The sequence below is a fragment of the Punica granatum genome, chromosome 3, assembly GCF_007655135.1.
Source record: "Punica granatum isolate Tunisia-2019 chromosome 3, ASM765513v2, whole genome shotgun sequence".
Classification (NCBI taxonomy): Eukaryota; Viridiplantae; Streptophyta; class Magnoliopsida; order Myrtales; family Lythraceae; genus Punica; species Punica granatum.
Genome location: NC_045129.1, coordinates 3,977,968 through 3,999,212, shown reverse-complemented (window position 1 = coordinate 3,999,212; position 21,245 = coordinate 3,977,968). Strand labels below are relative to the sequence as shown.

The 21,245-nt window shown below is 34.5% G+C and overlaps 1 protein-coding gene across 1 annotated transcript; it reads right to left on the bottom strand.

Moving 5' to 3' along the window:
- Nucleotides 1-5,102: 5,102 nt before the first annotated feature.
- On the bottom strand, nucleotides 5,103-11,224 carry LOC116198497 (NADP-dependent malic enzyme-like). The gene is made up of 20 exons (XM_031528662.1): nucleotides 10,938-11,224; nucleotides 10,047-10,333; nucleotides 9,100-9,220; nucleotides 8,899-8,973; nucleotides 8,630-8,781; nucleotides 8,363-8,468; nucleotides 8,155-8,220; nucleotides 7,977-8,072; nucleotides 7,819-7,890; nucleotides 7,622-7,705; nucleotides 7,418-7,516; nucleotides 7,288-7,335; nucleotides 6,858-6,911; nucleotides 6,657-6,755; nucleotides 6,489-6,578; nucleotides 6,292-6,369; nucleotides 6,135-6,209; nucleotides 5,954-6,044; nucleotides 5,643-5,771; nucleotides 5,103-5,491 (listed from the first exon to the last, which is right to left on the bottom strand). Exons 1-20 carry the CDS (start codon nucleotides 10,965-10,967, stop codon nucleotides 5,403-5,405), a joined length of 1,941 nt encoding a protein of 646 aa, XP_031384522.1. The 5' UTR covers nucleotides 10,968-11,224; the 3' UTR covers nucleotides 5,103-5,402.
- Between the last annotated feature and the right edge of the window lie 10,021 nt (nucleotides 11,225-21,245).

Genomic DNA, 21,245 nt, shown 5'->3' with positions numbered 1-21,245 from the left:
TATATATATATAGATGGATGAAAATCAAATTTAAAATCTCTTCTAATTTCTTATTTGTTACTGCATCTAAATCTCTTTTGAATGACTTGTGAGTCTTCTCTTTGAAGCAAAAGACCGATATAGTTGTAATGACCCATGCAAATTACACCACGTGGAGAAATGCAAGGGCCCACTTGACTTGTGTGTGGGGTGGAACAGCTACGACCGTACGCGTGTCGGGTCCGCAACTCACGCTTGAAAATTGGAAAGGTTTTTCCTAATCTAATCCACAAAGAATAATTAGGAGATATTCTCTCTAATCCCTTCTCATATCTTTTGCTTCAAATGCTGGATATATCGGTGGTTACCAGAGACAACCCGTTTGTCGTTGTTTGAAACCCTCTTAATAAGATTTAGAAAGTAGGCTTGTTCATTAAAAAATGGATTATAAGCCTTTATATATTATATATATATATATATATATATATAAACATATGTTGGCGAATCAGAAGATTGAGTCAACAACCATTTAACTTATGTAATAAATTCGAATAGTAATTGCATTCTTTTGTTATCATCATGTGGATAAATCAAAGTGGCATTTGCATTCTATGTTTAAGATATTCTTTCTGAAATCGTGAAAAATTCGGATACCACTATTCAGACTTCAGAGTCACGCAAACTCTAATAGGGGTTAGAGACATAACAACAGAGGCATTTTTAAACTTATTCACTTATTTATTTTTGGGGTGGGGTGTGTTGGCAGAATAGGGTTGGAGGTCCGGCAAGTCTAATTCAATCGTACGTTAATTGAAATAATTGCAATCCCAAAATTTAATCATAGAGACAAGTGTGGCATGTACTATTTCCATTCCGTTGAAATATGTGACATTTCTATACTAATAAGTAATACTTTAAAAAAACTTCAAGGAGTTTGGCCTATTGGTAATGAAAAGTTTAAGTATCAATTCGATTCTAAATTCGAAACCCCTTAGGGCCACCGGAGCGTCTTTGACGTGATTATCCGTTCCGTGCGTCGCTGGGGGTTCACGGAGCCTTGGGGATTAATCGATAGAAGCTCGGACACCAAGGATTAACAAAAAAAAAAAGTAATACTTCAAAGAAAACAAAAATATAGGTCAAGTACTGGTCATCCGAATAGAAGTAACATATTCTTTCAATAAAATATACCATATTTATGACTATATATGATTAATTATCATGTTATAAATTTCCATATATCATAGAAGAAATGGTATAGCAACTCCGCCACTTTCCATCTATTAGTGGTAGGATTAATTTCTTTTCTTTTTGCGGGTGAAAGTGGCACGATTAATTACTTATTTTTTTCCCCAGAAAAGGGGTACATGTGTGAATGCTGTAAAAGGTTGATATCCGGAAGGAAGTGAAGTTTGGTATGTGGAACATGTGCGAGTATATGATCATACGTACAGAAATTTTATTAAATATTCAGAAAAAAAAGAGCGTATAGATATTTTATCATATTTATCTTATCCACGTGAAAGATGAAATAATCATAACAAATAAAACGAACAAAATGCCTTAATCTTTTCCTGATGACAGTATAGAATAATTGTCCGTGGATACGCCCGTCTTAAATTTATTTTCAGCTGCTATTATACGTATTTTTAAATTGAGCATCTTAACTAGATCTAATTCAACCATAAAAAGAAACAGTAAGAGTTATCTGAAATTTCGAAGCAATGCATTTTTTTTTATTGGAGAAAAGATCGTCTCGAGTTGTAACTGGCCATGAAAACGGGAAGTAGAAGGCTCCAAAGTCCAAATCAACCCATTTTATGGAGATTTTTTTTGGGTCATTTGGAAAAAGACCACACATCAGTTTTCCAATGAGGAAAGGATGAATTTTCCAAGTCAAAGCTAAATGGCAAGATTCCTCGATTATAATTTGCATATCCAAATTCAAATTGAAAATACTAATAATAATAAAATATGTTGTGACGCATATTTTTACTTAATAATTAAGAAATTTTAGATTCGATACTTAGTAATATTATCAGTATTAATTTATTATTAGAATTTCTCTTTCATTATACTAGATGAACGGACCTGATTTATAACCGAAAAAAAGTAGAGAATCCCGTTTTTCTACTAATCTTTTTCCAAGAAGATGACATAAAGAATGTTATCATCTTGGGAGGCTTGGAGGTTGCTTCCAGGAATATTTGAAAACCTTTTATTGTTATTATTTTTTAATCACACGAGATTAATTGTAATAGATAAAATTGATAAAGAGCTCCACGGCGAATAATCTAGAAGGTCTCTTCCCCAATAATAAATAACGAATTTAGCATAATATCATCAAATAAATCACCCGAGGCATCCGTGAGTACTTTGATTATTAGGAAAATCTATACGAGTATGACCGACGGTTTACTAGAGGACCATATATATTGGCCCATATACTTCAAGTCATGTTACCCGTAATAATTTAATTATATTGTGTACAGACATTCAAGAAACGAGTCCGAAACTCTCGATGACAAAATAATATTGGAATAGACGTCAAATTATGAACTATGGTTTAGATGCTTGGCCGCACCTGATCGGGGAAGTCATATCACTTCTCGTTCGTTGTCCAAAAACATCATTTCATCCATTTATCCTTGCCCTTTGGGGCCAACCACATCTAATCTACCTAATATTCATTATTCCCACACACTCTTTTCCCTTTCATGCAAAGCCAAGGCGCGATGGAGAAAGCAATTTTGACCTTACTCTACAAAGCCTTATTCTTAGCTGAATTTTTATTTCCTTAATGAAACAAAATAATATATATATATATATATATATATATATATGGGAAGTGTGAGATTTTGAGTTAACAATAATTTATTAAAGAAAGTGTAGCGTAGTGAGGCACGTCCACGTTTGATAATCAAGAGATCGCATATTCGATACTCAAGTATGACTATTCATGTCCATTTATTAAAGATATTTACGGTTTTCATTTCATTATAGTAAGCTCATGATCTCCCTTATCGGAAAAAGGAAAAAGTCTGATTCAAAAGGTTTGTTTTATTAGTTATTAGACACGGTGTGATTTATTTATTTATTATCACTCAATAGAAAGTATTTTCCCAGCGTCACTAATAACCAGCTTATATAAAGAAAATTTATGATTATTAAACCCAAAAATGAAAATTTATGTATAATATATATGTCCTGATCGAGTAATACTGACATGTACCAACTACCATGCACCTTAATTATAATTTACACTTTCTTTTTTTTTTCTTTTTGATATTTCTTATGCTTATCTTCAATATTGTAATTAGAACACGTGGAACACAAGCCTATGTCATATTAACTTTATTGCGGAAAGAGCCATTTTATCATCAGGACAAGTAAGTCCTGTTTGTACCATTGGCATGAGCACGAACTTGATCATCTGACTACATTGGAGAGTGGGTGTGTTTGTGTGGTTAGGCTTTAGATGCATTCGTACAATTATCGTAATGAAGCATAACGGAACATGCACATAGATTCAATAGGTAGTTCTTTTTTTTTTATCAATTAGTGATCCACTTGACCTAAAAATATGTGAACGAGAGTTCTCTATATCAAACTACTAGCATATATAGCCCGTGCATGTACGGGTTGGTGTCATTATTTTGAATATGATACATTTTATTTATACATAATGTATGTATATAATATGCCTGACAATGACAGGCTAACCCAGTCCGCGGGTTTGTTTTCACTGAATATTTATTTATAAATTATTATAAACAAATAACTCATATGTTTTTGTTTGTTTATTCTAATTTTTTGGAGAGAAAATAAATTGCAGATGTCTTATCTTATAAGGTGAAGATATGCATGTTGTCCTGAATTTAGAATGATAAGAGTCTATCCATACTTTGTTATATATACATATGTCATTATTTGTGTAATATATATATATATATATATATATATATGGGATGGTCAGTTTCCACGCGGAGGCTCGAAACTTTAATCGTTTACTATTCTTTGTAGATATATATAACAGATGTATTATATACGTATACATCTGGGGTTAGGGTTTATTGATTGGATGGACTCATATGTATTATTTGCATGTGGCCGCCCTCAGTTCTCGGATCCAATTATTTTCAGGCCACGTCAGCCCTCAGATTCCATGCATGGACAAGAGCAATTTTGTAATTCTTTGGATATTTCAAGTCACGTTCCTATCCACTAATCAATTCACTTCGCGCTGAAGAATTTCACTAACCAAAAAAACTTATGGATCTTATCATTGCAACGACAGCCTCTCTCGTTCAATCTGTAATATTATTTAAATGGGTCTAAGTTCGATTCGTCTTGAAAAGACTTTTCATATAGATATCCATTTTATTTCTCCATTCTCCGTCTATTATTAAGTCGAATATGCAAACAATTGTACAATGTCCATCGTATTTTATTCCATCTTGTGCCTATTGTACAAAATGGGCCACAAAGCCATCCTTCATATATGTGCTCCCTCTATCCGAATCTTATCAAAAGCGGTGGACAAGACAACACAAGGGGGAAGTTCCATGTGAGTTTGATGGCATTTCATTCTCTATCAAGACAAGATGGGCATATGGGCCCCACTTTGTGACCATCCCATGATCGTACATTAATGGGCCAGATGGTTCGGGCTGGGCCTCCATGCGTAGAGTAGGAAATTGGTCTTCTTGTTACCATTATGCCCTTCTCCATTTCTCCCAATTCAAATATTTCTTGGAAAACCATTTCCTGTGGTCCTCATTTGGGAGACTTTCCTCTTTTTTGGGGAAACTTTGCATGTCCCATTCCATCGGAATATCGATATGACCTAGCAATCCGATAAAGGTTCATTACATCACTTCATGAATCAAGCAGGGGTCTGTTATATACCCTAGCAATGCCGGAAAATGCTATACCGATACTATGCCGTGTGGTGCCGAACATAAGTTTAGCTTAATACGCTGGCTGGAAATTTACAAGCCCAAGTCACGGTGCGGGGGTCACTTTGCAGGCTCACCGTGCCCGTGTAATTGTGTAATTTTCACTTAATTTTGCAATCATTTGTAGAATAATAAGAACCAACAATCTCAAAGTAAATGATATGCTTATGAACTGCAGACTTGCTACTTGACAAAATTCGATTCACTTTCTATGAATTTCAAATAATCAAAACATTTGTATTATGGGCCTAATGCTGCCCCCACTACAGATATAATCCCGCTACACCAACAAATTTTTTTTTTTTTGTGTTTATCCAAAATACTCCAAAAAAATTGATGGAAAGTAAAAGAAGACGAAAAAAAAGTGTAATTAAATGTTGGATTTCTTTGTTTTTTTTTTTTTGGATAAGTAATTAAATGTCGCATTTAAGATGACAAAACAAAACATAATTTCCTCTCTCCAGTTCACCGATAGTTTCTGTATGCAGGGCTGTACATGCAGCTCTCAGCATACTTCACCAGATCGTCGGGCTGAGGAAGCCGGGTTGCCAGACCTGCAAAATTCGCCCGACACTGAGTACTAAAATGCAGTGTAATCCGTAGCCTACATAAGGGTTTACTATCATATCATGGGTCCTACTATACAAGCGAGGATGAAACATTAGTCAGTCTATAACACAAGACTGAATGGATACAAGAACTAACCGAGCTCATAGGCCTTGGCAGCCACATCGGCAGCAATGTGGGCAGAGATCTTTCTGATGTTAGCAAATGGTGGGTAGAGGAGTCCCTTGTTGAAGTTCTCTTGAGTCACCTGAGCAGCTAGGGCTTCGGCTGTTCTCCAAAATTTAGACATGTAAGTTGCGAAAGTGATGGTATACAGTCAATATTATAATTCACTGCCATGCGATGAGATCGTATGAAGTTGATGCGCCACGCGGCTCATTCTTGGTAAATTGTCAATAGAGATTTGTAGGATAGAAACTATTGATAATGGGATGATTTTGGGCACTTACAGGCAGCCAACAGCATATCATCATGAACGCGGATTGCTCCGGACATTATGAGGCCCAAGCCAAATCCCGGGAAGATGTATGCATTATTTGCCTAAAAGAATAAGCATGTTGCACATAGTTTAGTCTCTGAATCTTCGCAATTCCTTGATTGGTAGATTTTAATTAGATCTCAGACAGTTACCTGTCCTGGCACGAAAACCTTCCCCTCATATTCTACAGGGCGGAAGGGGCTCCCACTTGCGAAAATTGCACGACCCTGAGAGTGCGACGAACAATTAGCATAAGCTAATAAGGAGTGTCACAAGATATAGCTGTGTCAAAAACGCGAAGTTCATTACCTGACTCCAAGTGTACGCCTCTTCTGCTGTGCATTCAGACTGTGAAGTCGGGTTCGAAAGGGCAAGGATGATTGGTTTCTGCAGGCTCAGAATTTTCAATAAGCTTTAGATGCTGATGTTTCATCAGTGGAAAGGAAAAATAAAAAATTGCACGTTTGTTGAAAATTGGAATAAAAACAGAGGCTCAATATGTTTACCTCATTCAAAGAGGCCATGGCCTCAACCACTTCCTTAGTAAATGTTTTCCCCACTCCAGATGTTCCGATAAGCACAGTTGGTTTTATTGCCTAACAAGGTCCGCAAAGTATAAGATTGAGTGCATTGATTCTTAGAGATAGAGGGAAGTGTGTGTAAGAGAGACAAACCTTAACAGCATCAACGAGATCCCTAATTGGTTCATGCTCGTGGGCCCAGGGCTTTTTAAAGTGCTGTAGGGATTCCTTGCGAGAACTAACAATCAATCCCTGTGAAAAAACAGAAGGATATAATCAGGACTTTTCAGTTGATCATTAAGGAAAAGGACTAATGAAATGAAAGAGTACAGCTATATCGGGATTCTTAACTACCTTCGAGTCTACAAGCCATATATTCTTTCGAGCATCATCCACAGGAACATTTGTCTGCATAGAAATGCACATAAATTTTCAGTATCGGCTCATAATATCACTAATCATTTATATAAAAAAGAAAAAGAGAAAAAGGTTAGAAGAGACCGAAATGCATAAAGAAATTGGGCTGTTGAGAGAAACGCAGTTCATCAGAAAAATCAAACTGAACCAATCTGAACTTCATTTTCTACTTCTTATGATGTGTAGTACAGCTTCTTTGTAAAATTTACACACACATATATATAAATGGTTTCGACTCCAGTTTCAGTTTAAAAAATAAAAATGGAAACGAAAACGATTTTCTTGTTCATTTATGGTTCAGGCCAAAACTCATGCACGCGGAACCATGAAACTCCTGAAGAAAATGTAAAGAGTCCAAGATCGCAACCTGTTTTGACATCTCAAGTGCTATCAGTTCAGCTATCCCAGTACCAGCCTGCAATATGATCCGAGCAATAGTTCAATAATAAGACCCCTCTAATAATTAAGATACAGAATCTCAAGGGATAGCAGCTAACCTCTCCCGCCCCGAGGAATAAGAATCTATGATCTGCTAAAGTTCCACCAACTAACTTTTGTGCAGCAATGAGACCTGCGAGGACAACTGATGCCGTTCCCTGAAAATAATAAACAAATATGTGATTAACAGAGGGGTAAACTATTCTCCCACTTATTCATTGATCATTAGACTTATTCAGATTTATGAATTTTCGATTGATTACCTGAATATCATCATTGAAAACGAGATGAGTAGTTCCATACTTGGCGAGTAGATCAAACGCGTTATGATTTGCAAAGTCTTCGAACTGCAAAGACATTTTGCAACAGATTTAGAGAATTTTAGAAGCAATATTGAACGGTGATTATCTAATTGCATTTAATAATGGTTAACATAATGTTATCAGCAATGACTAAATACCTGAACAAGGACTTTCTCCCCATAGATCTGCTTGACAGCTGACATGAATTCATGCAGAAGTTCGGCATATTCCTTGTGGAAGGAAACAAACATATTTCAACATAATGCAAAATAAAATAATTTAGGGATATAGGATGTTGAAAAAGAACAACTTTAACCTGTCCAGTTGCCCGTTTCTGCCTTAATCCGATGTAGAATTCATCTTTCAATAGTTTCTCATTGTTTGTACCAACATCAATTGTAACAGGTAAGCACTGAGAGAAACAGGAATCTGGTCACGCTTAAATAATTCCAAGAAGAAGTAAGACAGATGAATTCCAACTAAAAAAAACTTACAGCAGAGGGCCGAACTCCTCCAAGAGCTGTGTACAGAGAAAGCTTCCCTACTGGTATCCCCATCCCCTGAAAATATTTATAAGATTCCGATGATTTCTTAGATCATCTCATTTCATGCAATCTATAAAGTGAATGACGATTTTCAATATCTGAGGAATTTTATGTAATTAATCACTAAGTAGAGGTTGTGCAACAGGGAGATATGTACCTGACACCCAAGATCTCCGAGACCAAGGATCCGCTCTCCATCAGTCACAACAATGACTTGGATATTCCTCTCAGGCCAGTTCTTTAACACCTCGAGAATTTTCCCCCTAGGAAAAAAAAAAGAATTAGCAAAATTAATTGTCTGTCGGCCCATGCGCATGGAGAGAAACTCAATAACTGATCAGCAAAATTGGTCTAAGAAGATTCTTTCAGACCAGGGGGATGGTATAATATATCTACAAATTAACAGCAATGCAAAGAAATTTACTTTTCCTTTAAGCTGATGAATAGGCCTTGCGGGCGCCTAAATATGCTCCCATATTTTTGGCAAGCTTCACCAACAGTCGGTGTGTAGACAACTGGGAGAAGCTCCTCAACATTCTCTATGAGAAGCTTGTAAAACAGCCTTTCGTTCATCTCCTGCAAAAAGTCGATATACACAATAAATCTTGCATCCGATGTCTTCTCATCAATTTACTGCATATATTGGACATGGAAGAAGAATGGCCTGAAAAATTAAGCTGAGTTGAGGCATACTTGGAGATCCATCATGGCCATGTACTTCTGAAGCGGGACTTGGTATTGGCGGATATTGTGCATCATTTTCTTCACCTGTTTACAGTTCCATCCAAAAGAAAAGTTTTATTATATGCTTTGATCAACTTTTACATGCAAGCAAAGGGGAATTAGTTTATAAAGACTTGAAGGGAGGATGATGATGATGAATGTGAATGCTACCTGGAGATCTTGAGGAACAACTGTTGGGGGAAGGAGACCACGGAGATAATGAGAATCTCTCTCTTTCTCCGAGAATGCAAGCCCTTTATTGTGGTGCGGATCTCGTAACAATGAATATCCACTGAATTGAAAAGAAATTTGATAAGAACGGGAGGGCCATATGAGACTAAAGGTCATGCAGAAGCATAATATATTCACAAAGCCTTTTAATATTACAAAGGAGATTGTTGAAAAATGTAAGAAAACCAGCATTATGGCAAAAAGAATGATTACAAATAGAAACCTATAGAGAACGTGAGATTCATGAGTAAAGGAGTAATCATAGAACACATGACCTCTATAAAGTAGCGATTGTTATGACAGATGCATCTAAAAAAAAATTCACCATAATACTTTCTTTAACAAATATTTTCAAGAACTTTGACCGACAACTTCTCGCGGACATTTATAACCTGTTAAGAACAAAATTTTACCTTCCACAGTTTTTCTACTGTCCGTCATGAAGATGCATCTTCATGTTTAAGTATCAAAACATTACTTTTCTTTTTTTTCTTTTTTCCTCCTTGCAACATAAATCCTAAAAGAGGAAATTATTTAGACTACCCTAAGGTTACCAGCAAAAGATGATTAATTTTCTTTACCCAAAATTAAAATTATCATTGATGTAAATCACCTTTTGATGAAGTTTCCCACCTACTAAGCATCAGAATCAAAACAAGAACCTTTTCACCAATAAATAATTTCACCGAAACTAACAAAAGTTGCTCATCTGAAAATGAAACAAAGGTCTTTAAGAAGTCCATTATCCATCAAAAATCACACTATAATGACAAAAAAGGGCCAAAATCTTGGAACCATCGAAGTCACCAAATGTCCAAAACATCAAAAGTTAAATGACAGCTAAGGCAACATATAGAACCACCAACTAAGGGTAAAACAAACCTCACCTAGCAATAGAGACAGCCCAAGGAGTGACAAGCTGGTCCTCCGTGGCTGTGTCCTCACCATAGACATCCTTCACCCCTCCAGCAACTGCTGACTCGGAGTCCACCAGCTCAACCGCGGCCATGTTCTTCACTGCAGCCTCCACCGAAAAGCTCACGTTTCTGTCACCGGTCCCCTTGTTACTTGACGAGCCCAAGGCAGCGGCTATCCTAACATGAGACACGGGGCTCCTCTGCAGCCGAGAGAACAACAAGCTCTTCTTGCACGACCCACAAAATCCTGAATTGTTCTGTGCCCACCAAACAAGAAAGAAGCAAAAGTGTAACATATGAGCTTAGCTACGTTCATGAAGGGCAAATGGAATTAAAAACCAAGAAAATGTCATTCAACAATCGGCATGGCAATCGAGATAAAAGCGGGGAAACAGGTTTGCTTCTCATGGGCAAGGTTCTGAAAGACGGGGCTTAGATCTTCCATGGTGATGCTACAAATCCAATCAATGATTACGACAGAGGGATGAAAGCTGCAACATTTCGTGAATTCCGAGGTTGAAAAATGAAAGGATGACGATATTGAAGCATACATCAGCAGATCGAAATGGATATTGCACCAAGATTGCACCAGCACTATAACCGCAGCAACAGGACAGAAAAATAAAAAACAGATTTTCCCAAAAAAAAAAAAGAAGAGCTGATCAAATGAGATTTTTTTTTTCCAGTTTTCCGACCAACGAAGAACAAATCCCAGAAAAAACCAAGCCCGAGAGCTGAGCCGGTGAAGAAATTCGATTACCCAGTTGAAGAACTATGCTAAAAAATGGAGTCTTTGATCGTGAAGGAGGATTCAAAGAGGCTGAAATGGAAAATGGGTTCGAAGGATTTGGGTATATTTACCAGGAAAGATGTGTGATTCAACGACATCATGGCGAGAGGAAATGTCTGAACAGAGACACAAAGGGACAGACAGACAGACAGACAGACAGAGAGAGAGAGAGAGAGAGGGGGAGAGAGTCTTTCGCCTGGCGAGCTTCAGTGCCTGTTTTGTGGAGAGGAAGGAAGAAGGAAGAGAGAGTCTTAAGGCTTGGAGGCCCCCTTTCTTCTCTCCTCTCTCCCTTCTTCTCCTCTGCTCTCTCTCTCTCTCCCTCTGAGATTTCTCAGGTAATGTTGTATAAGTGTAGGTGGGGTGGGGGAAGAACGAACCGGAAATGGCAACGGAGTTATTGGCATCTACTGCAGCTTCCTCCAGACAAACGTGCAGCTGCGGTGCTCCCTATATTACGAAATTGCCATTACAAAAAAAAAATGCGCTTAACCCTTTTTACGTGCTCTCTTTTAGGCCTTCACATTGATATTAACGTATAATTCATCATATACGTTAATATTAAATTTCTGATGTGTTATTTTATTTTAAATAAAGATATTATATTACTCGTTTTTTCTCTACCTATTAACGAGGATCGACCCTACAATATCTCGAATTGCTTGGCTCCAGAGTGCTTGGGGCCAACTCAAGCAAAATGTGAGTAGAGGAAATCATAAATGCTTTGAAGAGGGGAGGGATCACCATCCTCCATAACAGAGATTAGCGGTGAGGAGGTGTCCTATAAGTCTGCATCAATCTTTCTCCATGTGTTGAACCCCCCACACTTCAAATTGATTTCTGCCAAGTTATTGTTCTCGTCCATTGGCTCCTAACTAGAATTATAACGCCTGATGATAGTATCCTCTTTTGCTGGCATTAATAAAAATGCCCTAACCATATAATGAGAATCGTCGGCAATCCGAACGTACGTTATTGATTTGATATTAGTGCATTTTGTATATTATACGTCAGTTTACATCTTAACTGATTTATGTCTCAACGAAAAAGATAATACTAAATAGAGAGTGCGCGAAGCATTATAAACTTAGTACAATGGTTGCAGTACCTGTCAAGTCATTCTCATGCTCATAACACCTTTATATGCAGATGTCCTTATTTGTAACTTTAGCAAGTTCACGCGTAACAAGTTGTTCGAATGTTTGAAATGAAAATCTAACAGAAAGGATTCAAACAATCATGAAATATAAAATTTAGGATGAGACATAGAGATACAATTCACCGAATTAACTGAATAGTGAGCTTAATTTGTATATAAAGTTGAAGATTATTGATTGTGGCCGATATACAACTAATGAAGAAGAGAAAAGTCGACCCTTATAGATTTTGAACTTAATTGTGTTGAAGACAATGGATAATGCGGAGGACCCAACGACTCGACCACACAACAGTTGTTTGATGAATGTCTCTCGAACTGGATGAATAATGGAGTAACATAAGGAGCCAAAATGAATTATCTCGTACACTAACACGACAACATGCCCTTGTGATTGGAATTAGAGATCATTCTACACATTACATGATCACCGTGGCAAATATATGTTAATTAATTTTATCATGGCAAGACAAAATAGCATTGTACTAAAAGATATTGGAATATGCAGATATAATGATCCTTTTTATTCCCTCAAACATATAAATAAATTGATTTTTTTTGGCCAAATATAAATAAATTGATTGGAACAAGAAATTAGGTGTGTGCCAAGAGATGCGTATATAACGTAGAAGGACTTTGTCTTTGTTTGGTGGCTTGACAAAGCTTAGTGATATTAACAAGATTATTTAAAAAAGAATAAAAAGAAATAGCTGTCGAGGGTTGTATATATTTAATTATTTAATATAAATGTATAAAATCACTATTAGGAACATTTGATTTGTACATATATTTGTTTAGAGATCATCAAATCTCACCAATCCTATTTGAGCGGTTTCGTGTAGGGATTAATTTGGGTTTAACGTGTCTGAGCATAATGGGCATGAATTGTTTCCACAAATTAATTAATGCATGAAAATATGGATGAAGAAATCATACATCACTCTCTGCGATTCTTAACACAATCACGTTTTCTGATCTAGAATTATTCAATTGAAACACCATAGAAATGGAGGACATGCATGATGATGACAGACATTACCGTACATGTGGGGTCCATATGGGCATGTGACACATGCGGCTTAACTATTTTTGGAACATCATCATCAAGTTAGCACTGCATATTTATTCTGTGTAATTGGTGAAATCCATCTTTCCTGGTACTATGAATCCTCACATTATTCTAAGTCACTGCTGCGTAAAAAAGAATCAATAAAATTTTTACAGGTAATAAGAATTAAAGTAATTACTCATCACATTCTCACCACATTATTAATAGAGAAGGTTACTTAAGATTTTTTTTCATAATTAAAAGCTTCTAAGTTTGAATTTTTGCTTATAATTTTTTTTGAGATTTTTTCTTCAAGTTTTTATGGCATGTGATATTATATATATTAGGACAATGCCTGCAGCAACTCCGTGGATCGTTGTTTGGCAAATAGAAATAACATTTTTGATCTAATTTTCAGAAATTTATTACAATATCCAAGACCCAATGCGATAAGCTCATAGATTTCAAGCAATTATTGAAGGAATGAATTTTAATTAAAAGCATGATCTATAGTGATAGGGGAAAATAGCCCATATAGCACAATTCTGACTTTATTTTTACTTCCTAGCACGTTTTTAAAAGTTGTCACGATCTAGCACGAATCACCATTTTATTCCCAGATCTAGCACACCCTTAAACTCCATCTAAAAACTGTTAGACGGAGTTTAATGGCATGCTAGATCGGGCAATAAAATGGTGATTCGTGCTAGATCGTGATAACTTTTAAAAACGTGCTAGAAAGTAAAAATAAAGTAAAAACTATACTACATAGGGCTATTTTCCCTTAAAAAGTATTTATCACTTTTTTTGGTGTTCTGATTTTGATAGTTTTTGTGAACCGTACGCTATCAAAATGAGGTGAAACTTTTACCCCATGTTTCTGATGTTATTATAAACCTCCACACTAATTTTCAAATTTTTCTGGGTGGTGAATTTTCAGATAAAAAATATTTACATCTTTTTTTAGTGTTGTGATTTAGATAGCTTTTGTGAATCGTCTGATCTCAAAACGCGGTGAAACTTTTACCCCACATTCCTGATATTATTATAAAGCTCTACACAAAATTTCAAAATTTTCTGGGTGGTTAATCTTCAGATAAAAAATAATTACCCTTCTTTTTGGTGCTCTGATTTTGATAGTTTTTGTGAACTGTCCGATCTCAAAACGAGATGATTTTTTTTCCCATGTTCTTAACATTATTATAAAGTTCCTCACAGATTTTCAGATTTTTTTGGGCGGTGAATCTTCAGATAAAATATATTTACCCATCTTTTTCGATGTTTCGATTTTGATAGTTTTTGTGAATCGCTCGATCTCAAAACGAGATTAAACTTTTACCCCATGTTCCTGATGTTATTATAAACCTCCACACTAATTTTCAAATTTTTCTGGATAGTGAATTTTCAGATAAAAAATATTTACCTCTTTTTTCGGTGTTGTGATTTAGATAACTTTTGTGAATCGTCTGATCTCAAAACGAGGTGAAAATTTTACCCGACGTTCTTGATATTATTATAAAGCTCCATACAAAATTTTCAATTTTTTTTGGGCGATAAATCTTCAGATAAAAAATAATTATCCTTCTTTTTTGTGCTCTGATTTTGATAGTTTTTGTGAACCGTCTGATCTTAAAACAAGATAAAAAATTTTCCTCATGTTCCTAACATTATTATAAAGCTCCTCATAGATTTTCATATTTTTCTGGGCAGTGAATCTTCAGATAAAATATATTTACCTATCTTTTCGGTGTTCCGATTTTGATAATTTTTGTGAATCGCCCGATCTCAAAACGAGATGAAACTTTTACCCCATATTCCTGATATTATTACCCCAAAATTTTCTGAATGGTGAATTTTCAGATAAAAAATATTTATCCCTTTTTTCGGTATTCTGATTTTGATAGTTTTTGTGAACCATCCGATCTAAAAAATAGTTTAAACTTTTAAGCCATGTTCCTGATATTATTATAAAGCTCCACACTAATTTTTCAGATTTTTCTGAACTGTGAATCTTCAAATAAAAAAAAGGAAAAAAAATCTTATATAGCACAATTTTTATCTTATTTTCACTTCCTAGCACGTTTTTAAAAGTTATCACGATCTAACACGAATCACCATTTTATTCCCGGATCTAGCACACCGTTAAACTCCGTCTAACGGCATTTAACGGTTTTCAGACGGAGTTTAACGGTGTGCTAGATCCCGGAATAAAATGGTGATTCGTGCTAGATCGTGACAACTTTAAAAAACGTGCTAGGAAGTGAAAATAAGGTAAAAACTGTGCTACATATAGCTATTTTCCCTAGTGATAGAGATCTAATACAATTAACATATATATTTATTTCTAAATAGTTTATTTCTAAAATTGTGGTACATATTAAAACTTGTATAACATTAGAGTACACCAAAATTGCATTCAAAGCTAAATATGCAAGAAAAGAGGAAGAAAAAGTTCTTCCGACTTCTATGGTATTTATTTGCCCATTCTCTTTGTATCTCCATCAGTTTTTCGTTCCTTCGTTACTGTCATTTAAAGCGCTTGTTCTAATTTATTTCTTAAAAAGAATACACTCATATATATTTCTTATTTTTGATATTTTGATACTTTATTTTAGACTCCCGTCATTTAGAGCATGTGATTTATCATGTGTCTAATATGTACTTGATTTGAAAAAAATTAGATGTTCGTATGGATTTGATTATCGTTGATCATATATCTATTTTGATTATATTAAAATATGAAACGGATTTACTCAATCTATATCATAAATTAATTATAATTGATTCTTGTTATGTGAAAGGCACATTCTTTTTTTTTATGCATACCATATTATGAAAGATGCACTTTTACTTTATTAAGATTTGACAAAATGAGGATTGGGGCCAATTTATATATATACATATATATCTACTAGTAGGCAGGAGCGTGTGTTGCAAGCGCAGTACGATATATTAATGAAATAAGAATTAAAATTTATTCTATTATTATGCATGATTATATTTAATAAACTATATATATTCATAAGGGAATGTTTGACTTTATTTTAGTGGCCAGTATAGTCTGCTCTTCTTCGTGGATTTCATTTAATTTTTAGGTGGATATTTCGTTGGATATCCTTACTTCTTTTCTCTTAAAAATCTTTCTGATGACTACTTTTCAAACATAAAATTTTCATAAAAAAATTAGTAAAAGAAAGCGAAGAATTTCTATTTTCTCTAGCGAAATATTTGGTTTTCGTATTTTGAATATTTAGTGAGGCCAAATAAAATTTGAATTTTGTTGGAAATTATATATTTTAAAAAATTATGATGAAATGAATCAAACCAGGTGGGGTCCTGTACCAAACAACCTGATGGCAAACCATCCTATTCTAGGAAAATTAATTTTCTACAAGAAATATGTGAATCCATGAGCTATATTGTTGTTTAATATTTCCGATGGAAATTTGATCAGCGTATACTTTTATTTTTTATAAAAATATTTTTGGCAAGAACCTTCTGAAAAATTTTCATTGCTAAGTTGTTTGTACATTATCTTATTTATAAGGTATTTTGAAATATTATTAGAAGAAATTTTGATGAATATTACGTTGAAAACTCTTGAACTCATTTTAAATAAAACTTTTGTGGATAATAATCCATCAGAAATACCGAAAGTTTCTCTACAATGACTCCCCATTTATATCAACCCATCATAATTATTTCGAGAAATACCATAGCAAAATATAGATTTTTAAATCAGTCTTCTCACAAAAAAAATGTCCATTCGTTACCTAGAACAAGCTTTATATACTAAAAGCATATACATCCATGCAACTAATGCATTTGAAGATCACCTAGGCTCAAACTAAGATTTATCGGAACCCATTGAACTTCTGGATATTAAATGGTGCAACTTGAAATAAAAAGAAAAAGGCTTTTTCTGGTGAAACATATTATTTCGCCCTTCTTTCAGTGCAAATGAGTTCTTCAGAAATTAAAATATGCGGTTGACTAATTATAACCGATTGAATCTACGAAAAACTTCAATAGTTTCTCCTCCAAAGATGGATAAGCACCCGTTGGATTTTAAAGTATCGTTTTACAACTAATAAAAAGACTGCCCCACTAATAAATAAGAATAGGATATAATCGGTCGTTTTTAAGTAATGAACAAACAAAAAAAATTCAGTTAAAAAAGTTATAAAATGGAAAGTTCAAAAAAGATGTAAATAAAAACTCCTCGAATTTTTTCCTCAGAAAGCTCCTTGAAATTAATAAAAAAAATAAATCTCCTGACTAAAAGTATCTGGAAAATACTTCATCAAAAAATTTAAAATACATCAATCTATTTAATCTTTGAATTCAAAAGATGTAGAAATAGAAATCTGAATAATAACTATATGAAGGAGAGATATAGATATATGCTTTTGAAAGTTTAAAGAGTACTCTTGGAAAAGTAAATGTCAAGCAGAGAGGAAGTAGATGGTCAAAAGAACCGTCTGGTGAAAAGAATAGAAGTAGAAATCTGAATAGATTAAATGCACCAATATTTTTTGATAGTGTGATTTTATTTATTTTATATTGGATATAATTGAGTGATTTTTATTATTAAATACAATGATAAATAGAGGTATATATATATATGTGTGTGTGTGTATGTAGCATATCCTTTTGAATTGGGAAGTCATCATGATTTAATTGTGATTTAAGAGGCACAATTGATAGCCTAAGTGTGAAAACACTTTAGTGAGTTATATATATATATATATATATATTTATATAAGGCACTATTTTTCTTTCAACGGAAACTAATACAAATGGTCGTGTTGCATTTTAAATAAAAAATAGAAAAAATGTCTTCGTACATTGAATGAGTGAATGGAGTCTAGGAAGATGTCCATGTACATTGAATCGACAAAATATGAATTAAACAATCTGTCTACATATATTGAAGGGTAAAATTAAAATTTTAAAATGTGGAGAAACACAATAATAAGCTCCAGACTTTCATATATGTAATAGATATACACACTACTTCGAGATCGTTTTGCGAATTTTTTCTTAGAAGGATCTAAATCGCAGGAACAATTAGAAAGTGTAACAAATATAAGTTGGTTCAAGTGATTTTCAAAACTTGTTTCTTTTAAGAGAAATTCGTGTCTTGTGTATTGAGAAATTTCATGATTATGAGAGTGCTACTACTTGGTAGGCCAACCCAACTTCCTGGATTAATCGAAACTCATTGGACTTCCAGATATCATGCTCTAAAACCTATAAAGAAATAGAAAATGCAAATAGAAAATAATAATATCTTAATAGATAAAAGTAAAATAAATTGAGGTGAATTCGAATCTTGCATGCCAAGAAAATTAACGATTGGGAGAGTTTTGCCATTGAATAGGCTTAATACGGCTGAATTATTCGGAATTCATTCGATTTTCGTACAAATCCAAAAAAATATAGAACATGTAAATAAAAAATAATATTTTAATGTAAAGAGACATAAAAAAAAACATAAAAGACATGTCCCTCGCCCTATAGGGGAGATGACCTATTTTAATTGTCTTGCTAGATACATCATAAATTATGCAAGACTAATAATACTCCTTATCGAGCACTTTGGACTTATATGGGGCCGCAATATAATATGTCATGTGAACTTGTAGTGGATTAAGTAGAATCTCGGGGACTAGTCGGTCGAAATGTGGACGTCCTTCATTATGGAAAGAAAAAGAAAGAAGTGTGTGACCGGAATATAATAGTTCCATGAACTTGTAGGGTATTCATGAGAGTCGTGAGTTGACACAACTCGAACTTGAATTGATCGGGATCTAGTCCACTTCCATATAATATGTCCCCCCGAAAATAAAATATATAGGATAGGATACAAAAGTAAAAAAAGAAGGGGCTAAAATAGAGCTGAGCGGCACTTATGAAAATGGGCGGCACTCGCCCTATAATTGTGATGGACCAGTTTTTATTTTTTACATAGATATTTTGTGAATTTGTACCGTGTTCATAGGAGTTGCAAGAAGTAGTTGGTTGAATTTCAGATACCTTTTGCTATCTAAAAAAAATGTAAATATTCGACTGACGCCCAGATGCCCTTCTTTACGGAAAGAAGAAATAAAGAAATGTGTGACCGGAATATAATAGTCCCATGAACTTGCTCCGTTTGGGAATGGAGTTTAATTTTAGAATCATGATTTTGATTTTAACTCTACCCACTACATAACAAAAACACACGTTTCTCAAGTCAAATTTATAATACAATCTCATTTGTCATTTTCCAGAATCAAAATCAAAATCAAAATCAAATTCTATTTCCAAACGCACAGGGTGTTCATGAGAGTCGTAGGCTGAGACAACTCGAACTTGAATTGATCCGGATCCAGTCAACTTCCATATAATATGTACGTCGAAAATGAAACATATAGGATAGGATAGAAAAGTTAAAAAAAGAAAAAGAAAAAGAAAGGCTAAAATAGAGCCAAGCTGCGCGGGTAGCATCCGCCCTACAATTGTCAGGGACAATTTTTTTTTTCGATGTGTACCTTGATATTCAGTGTCCGAGTCACGGATCAATTTTTACTTTTTAAATAGATAGATAGATAAATATGCTCTTTAACTTGCAAACAATCCCATCCCAAATATTTGAGTAAGTTTTTACGAAGACACGAAGGAGCGCAGTCGATTACTGTGCCAAAACCCGCTTTAAGGGTCCGCTCGGCAACTCCCTGTTCTTGCCCTTGAATGTACTGGCAAAGTTGGTCCAACTAATATGGTTTGGATTGGAAAAAATTGTTTTTCTTTGGTGAGATTTTCTGAAGAAACCCATTTTCTAGAAGTGAAAATGAAATCCAAATTCCCAATGCCCAAAGGCCAAATGATGCTTCTTCTTCTTCTTCTTCCTCTTGCAGGAAATATATGTAGGGTCAAATGGTGAAGTAACAACGTCGTATTGTCCACCTACCTCTATCTTTATTTGCCACCAAGCTATAGAATTAATCTCATTAGAAAGCAAGAATTATTATATCCTAATCATGCCTCTCCGGATCTGCCTATTGCCAATGCTTTCATTTGTACGATCGAAATTAATTGTTAAGGCTGTACCCAGGACTTGCTCAAAGCATCAGCCTAATTTTCCGACCGCTGAATATGATGCCCTTTGGTTCTTCAAAAACGTCGGGATCTTACAACCTGCACATTCTCACCCATGACTAGCTAGCAGAAGCAGCGATGATGGATCTATAATAGGGGACGATATTTTGGGATTCGCCGTTGCCCTTTTTCAATCTTAAAAAGCTAAATCGAAAAACATTAAGAACAGTAACAATGGATTTGTATCTGCTATTCTCAAACATACTATATTTAATATATTGAGTCGATTTTTTTGACTGAATGGGATGGTGAACTTGCTTGGAATCGAAAGGAGAACAAGTGTCAATTTGCATGTAAAATCACGTTAGGAATGGATTAAAGAGTTATATATATATATATATATATATATATAGATATATAGATAGGAGAGTAGATAAAGATATAAAAACATAACATGAGTAAATATTCAACTAGTATTATTGAATTATTTAATTATGTCACACTTAATTAAAATATTTAAAAATAAAAAATTAATTTAACAAATATCTCACGAATTTTTTTATAAATATTTTAATTAATTATTATTCATTTAAAATGAATGGATAATCTTGAAGGAGTATTTTATCCGCCTAGCATTAGCTTCATGAATTTCCTATAAAAGGGCCAATGGCGTCCTGTGGAAGGAATGAAGCCGCGTCGCTTCGCTGCATCTTCCAAGCTAAAAGGTCAAACTTTGATGGCGTCATGGGCCCCACTTTTTACCTTTTTCCACCTACGGTTGCGATAAATATAGTGCCCACCACACGCTTACGCTTTCCCATTCATTAATTACTCGGTTTCCTTGGACTCTTATTTCTCCCAAGGGCGATAGTCTAACCCATCAAATTGGCAAGTATTAGTTTTAATCATCAGTCAATAAAAATATATAAGAAATATATGTCGTGAATTTCACGGCATAATGTGCATACATTAAATGGAAAGTCTTACATCACAGTGTATACACTAATTTCACTTAATATTTTTCCAATTACTCGAATCAATATCTATATTGAAATCTCACTTACGGCCAGACTAGTCGAGCAAATATTAGATGAA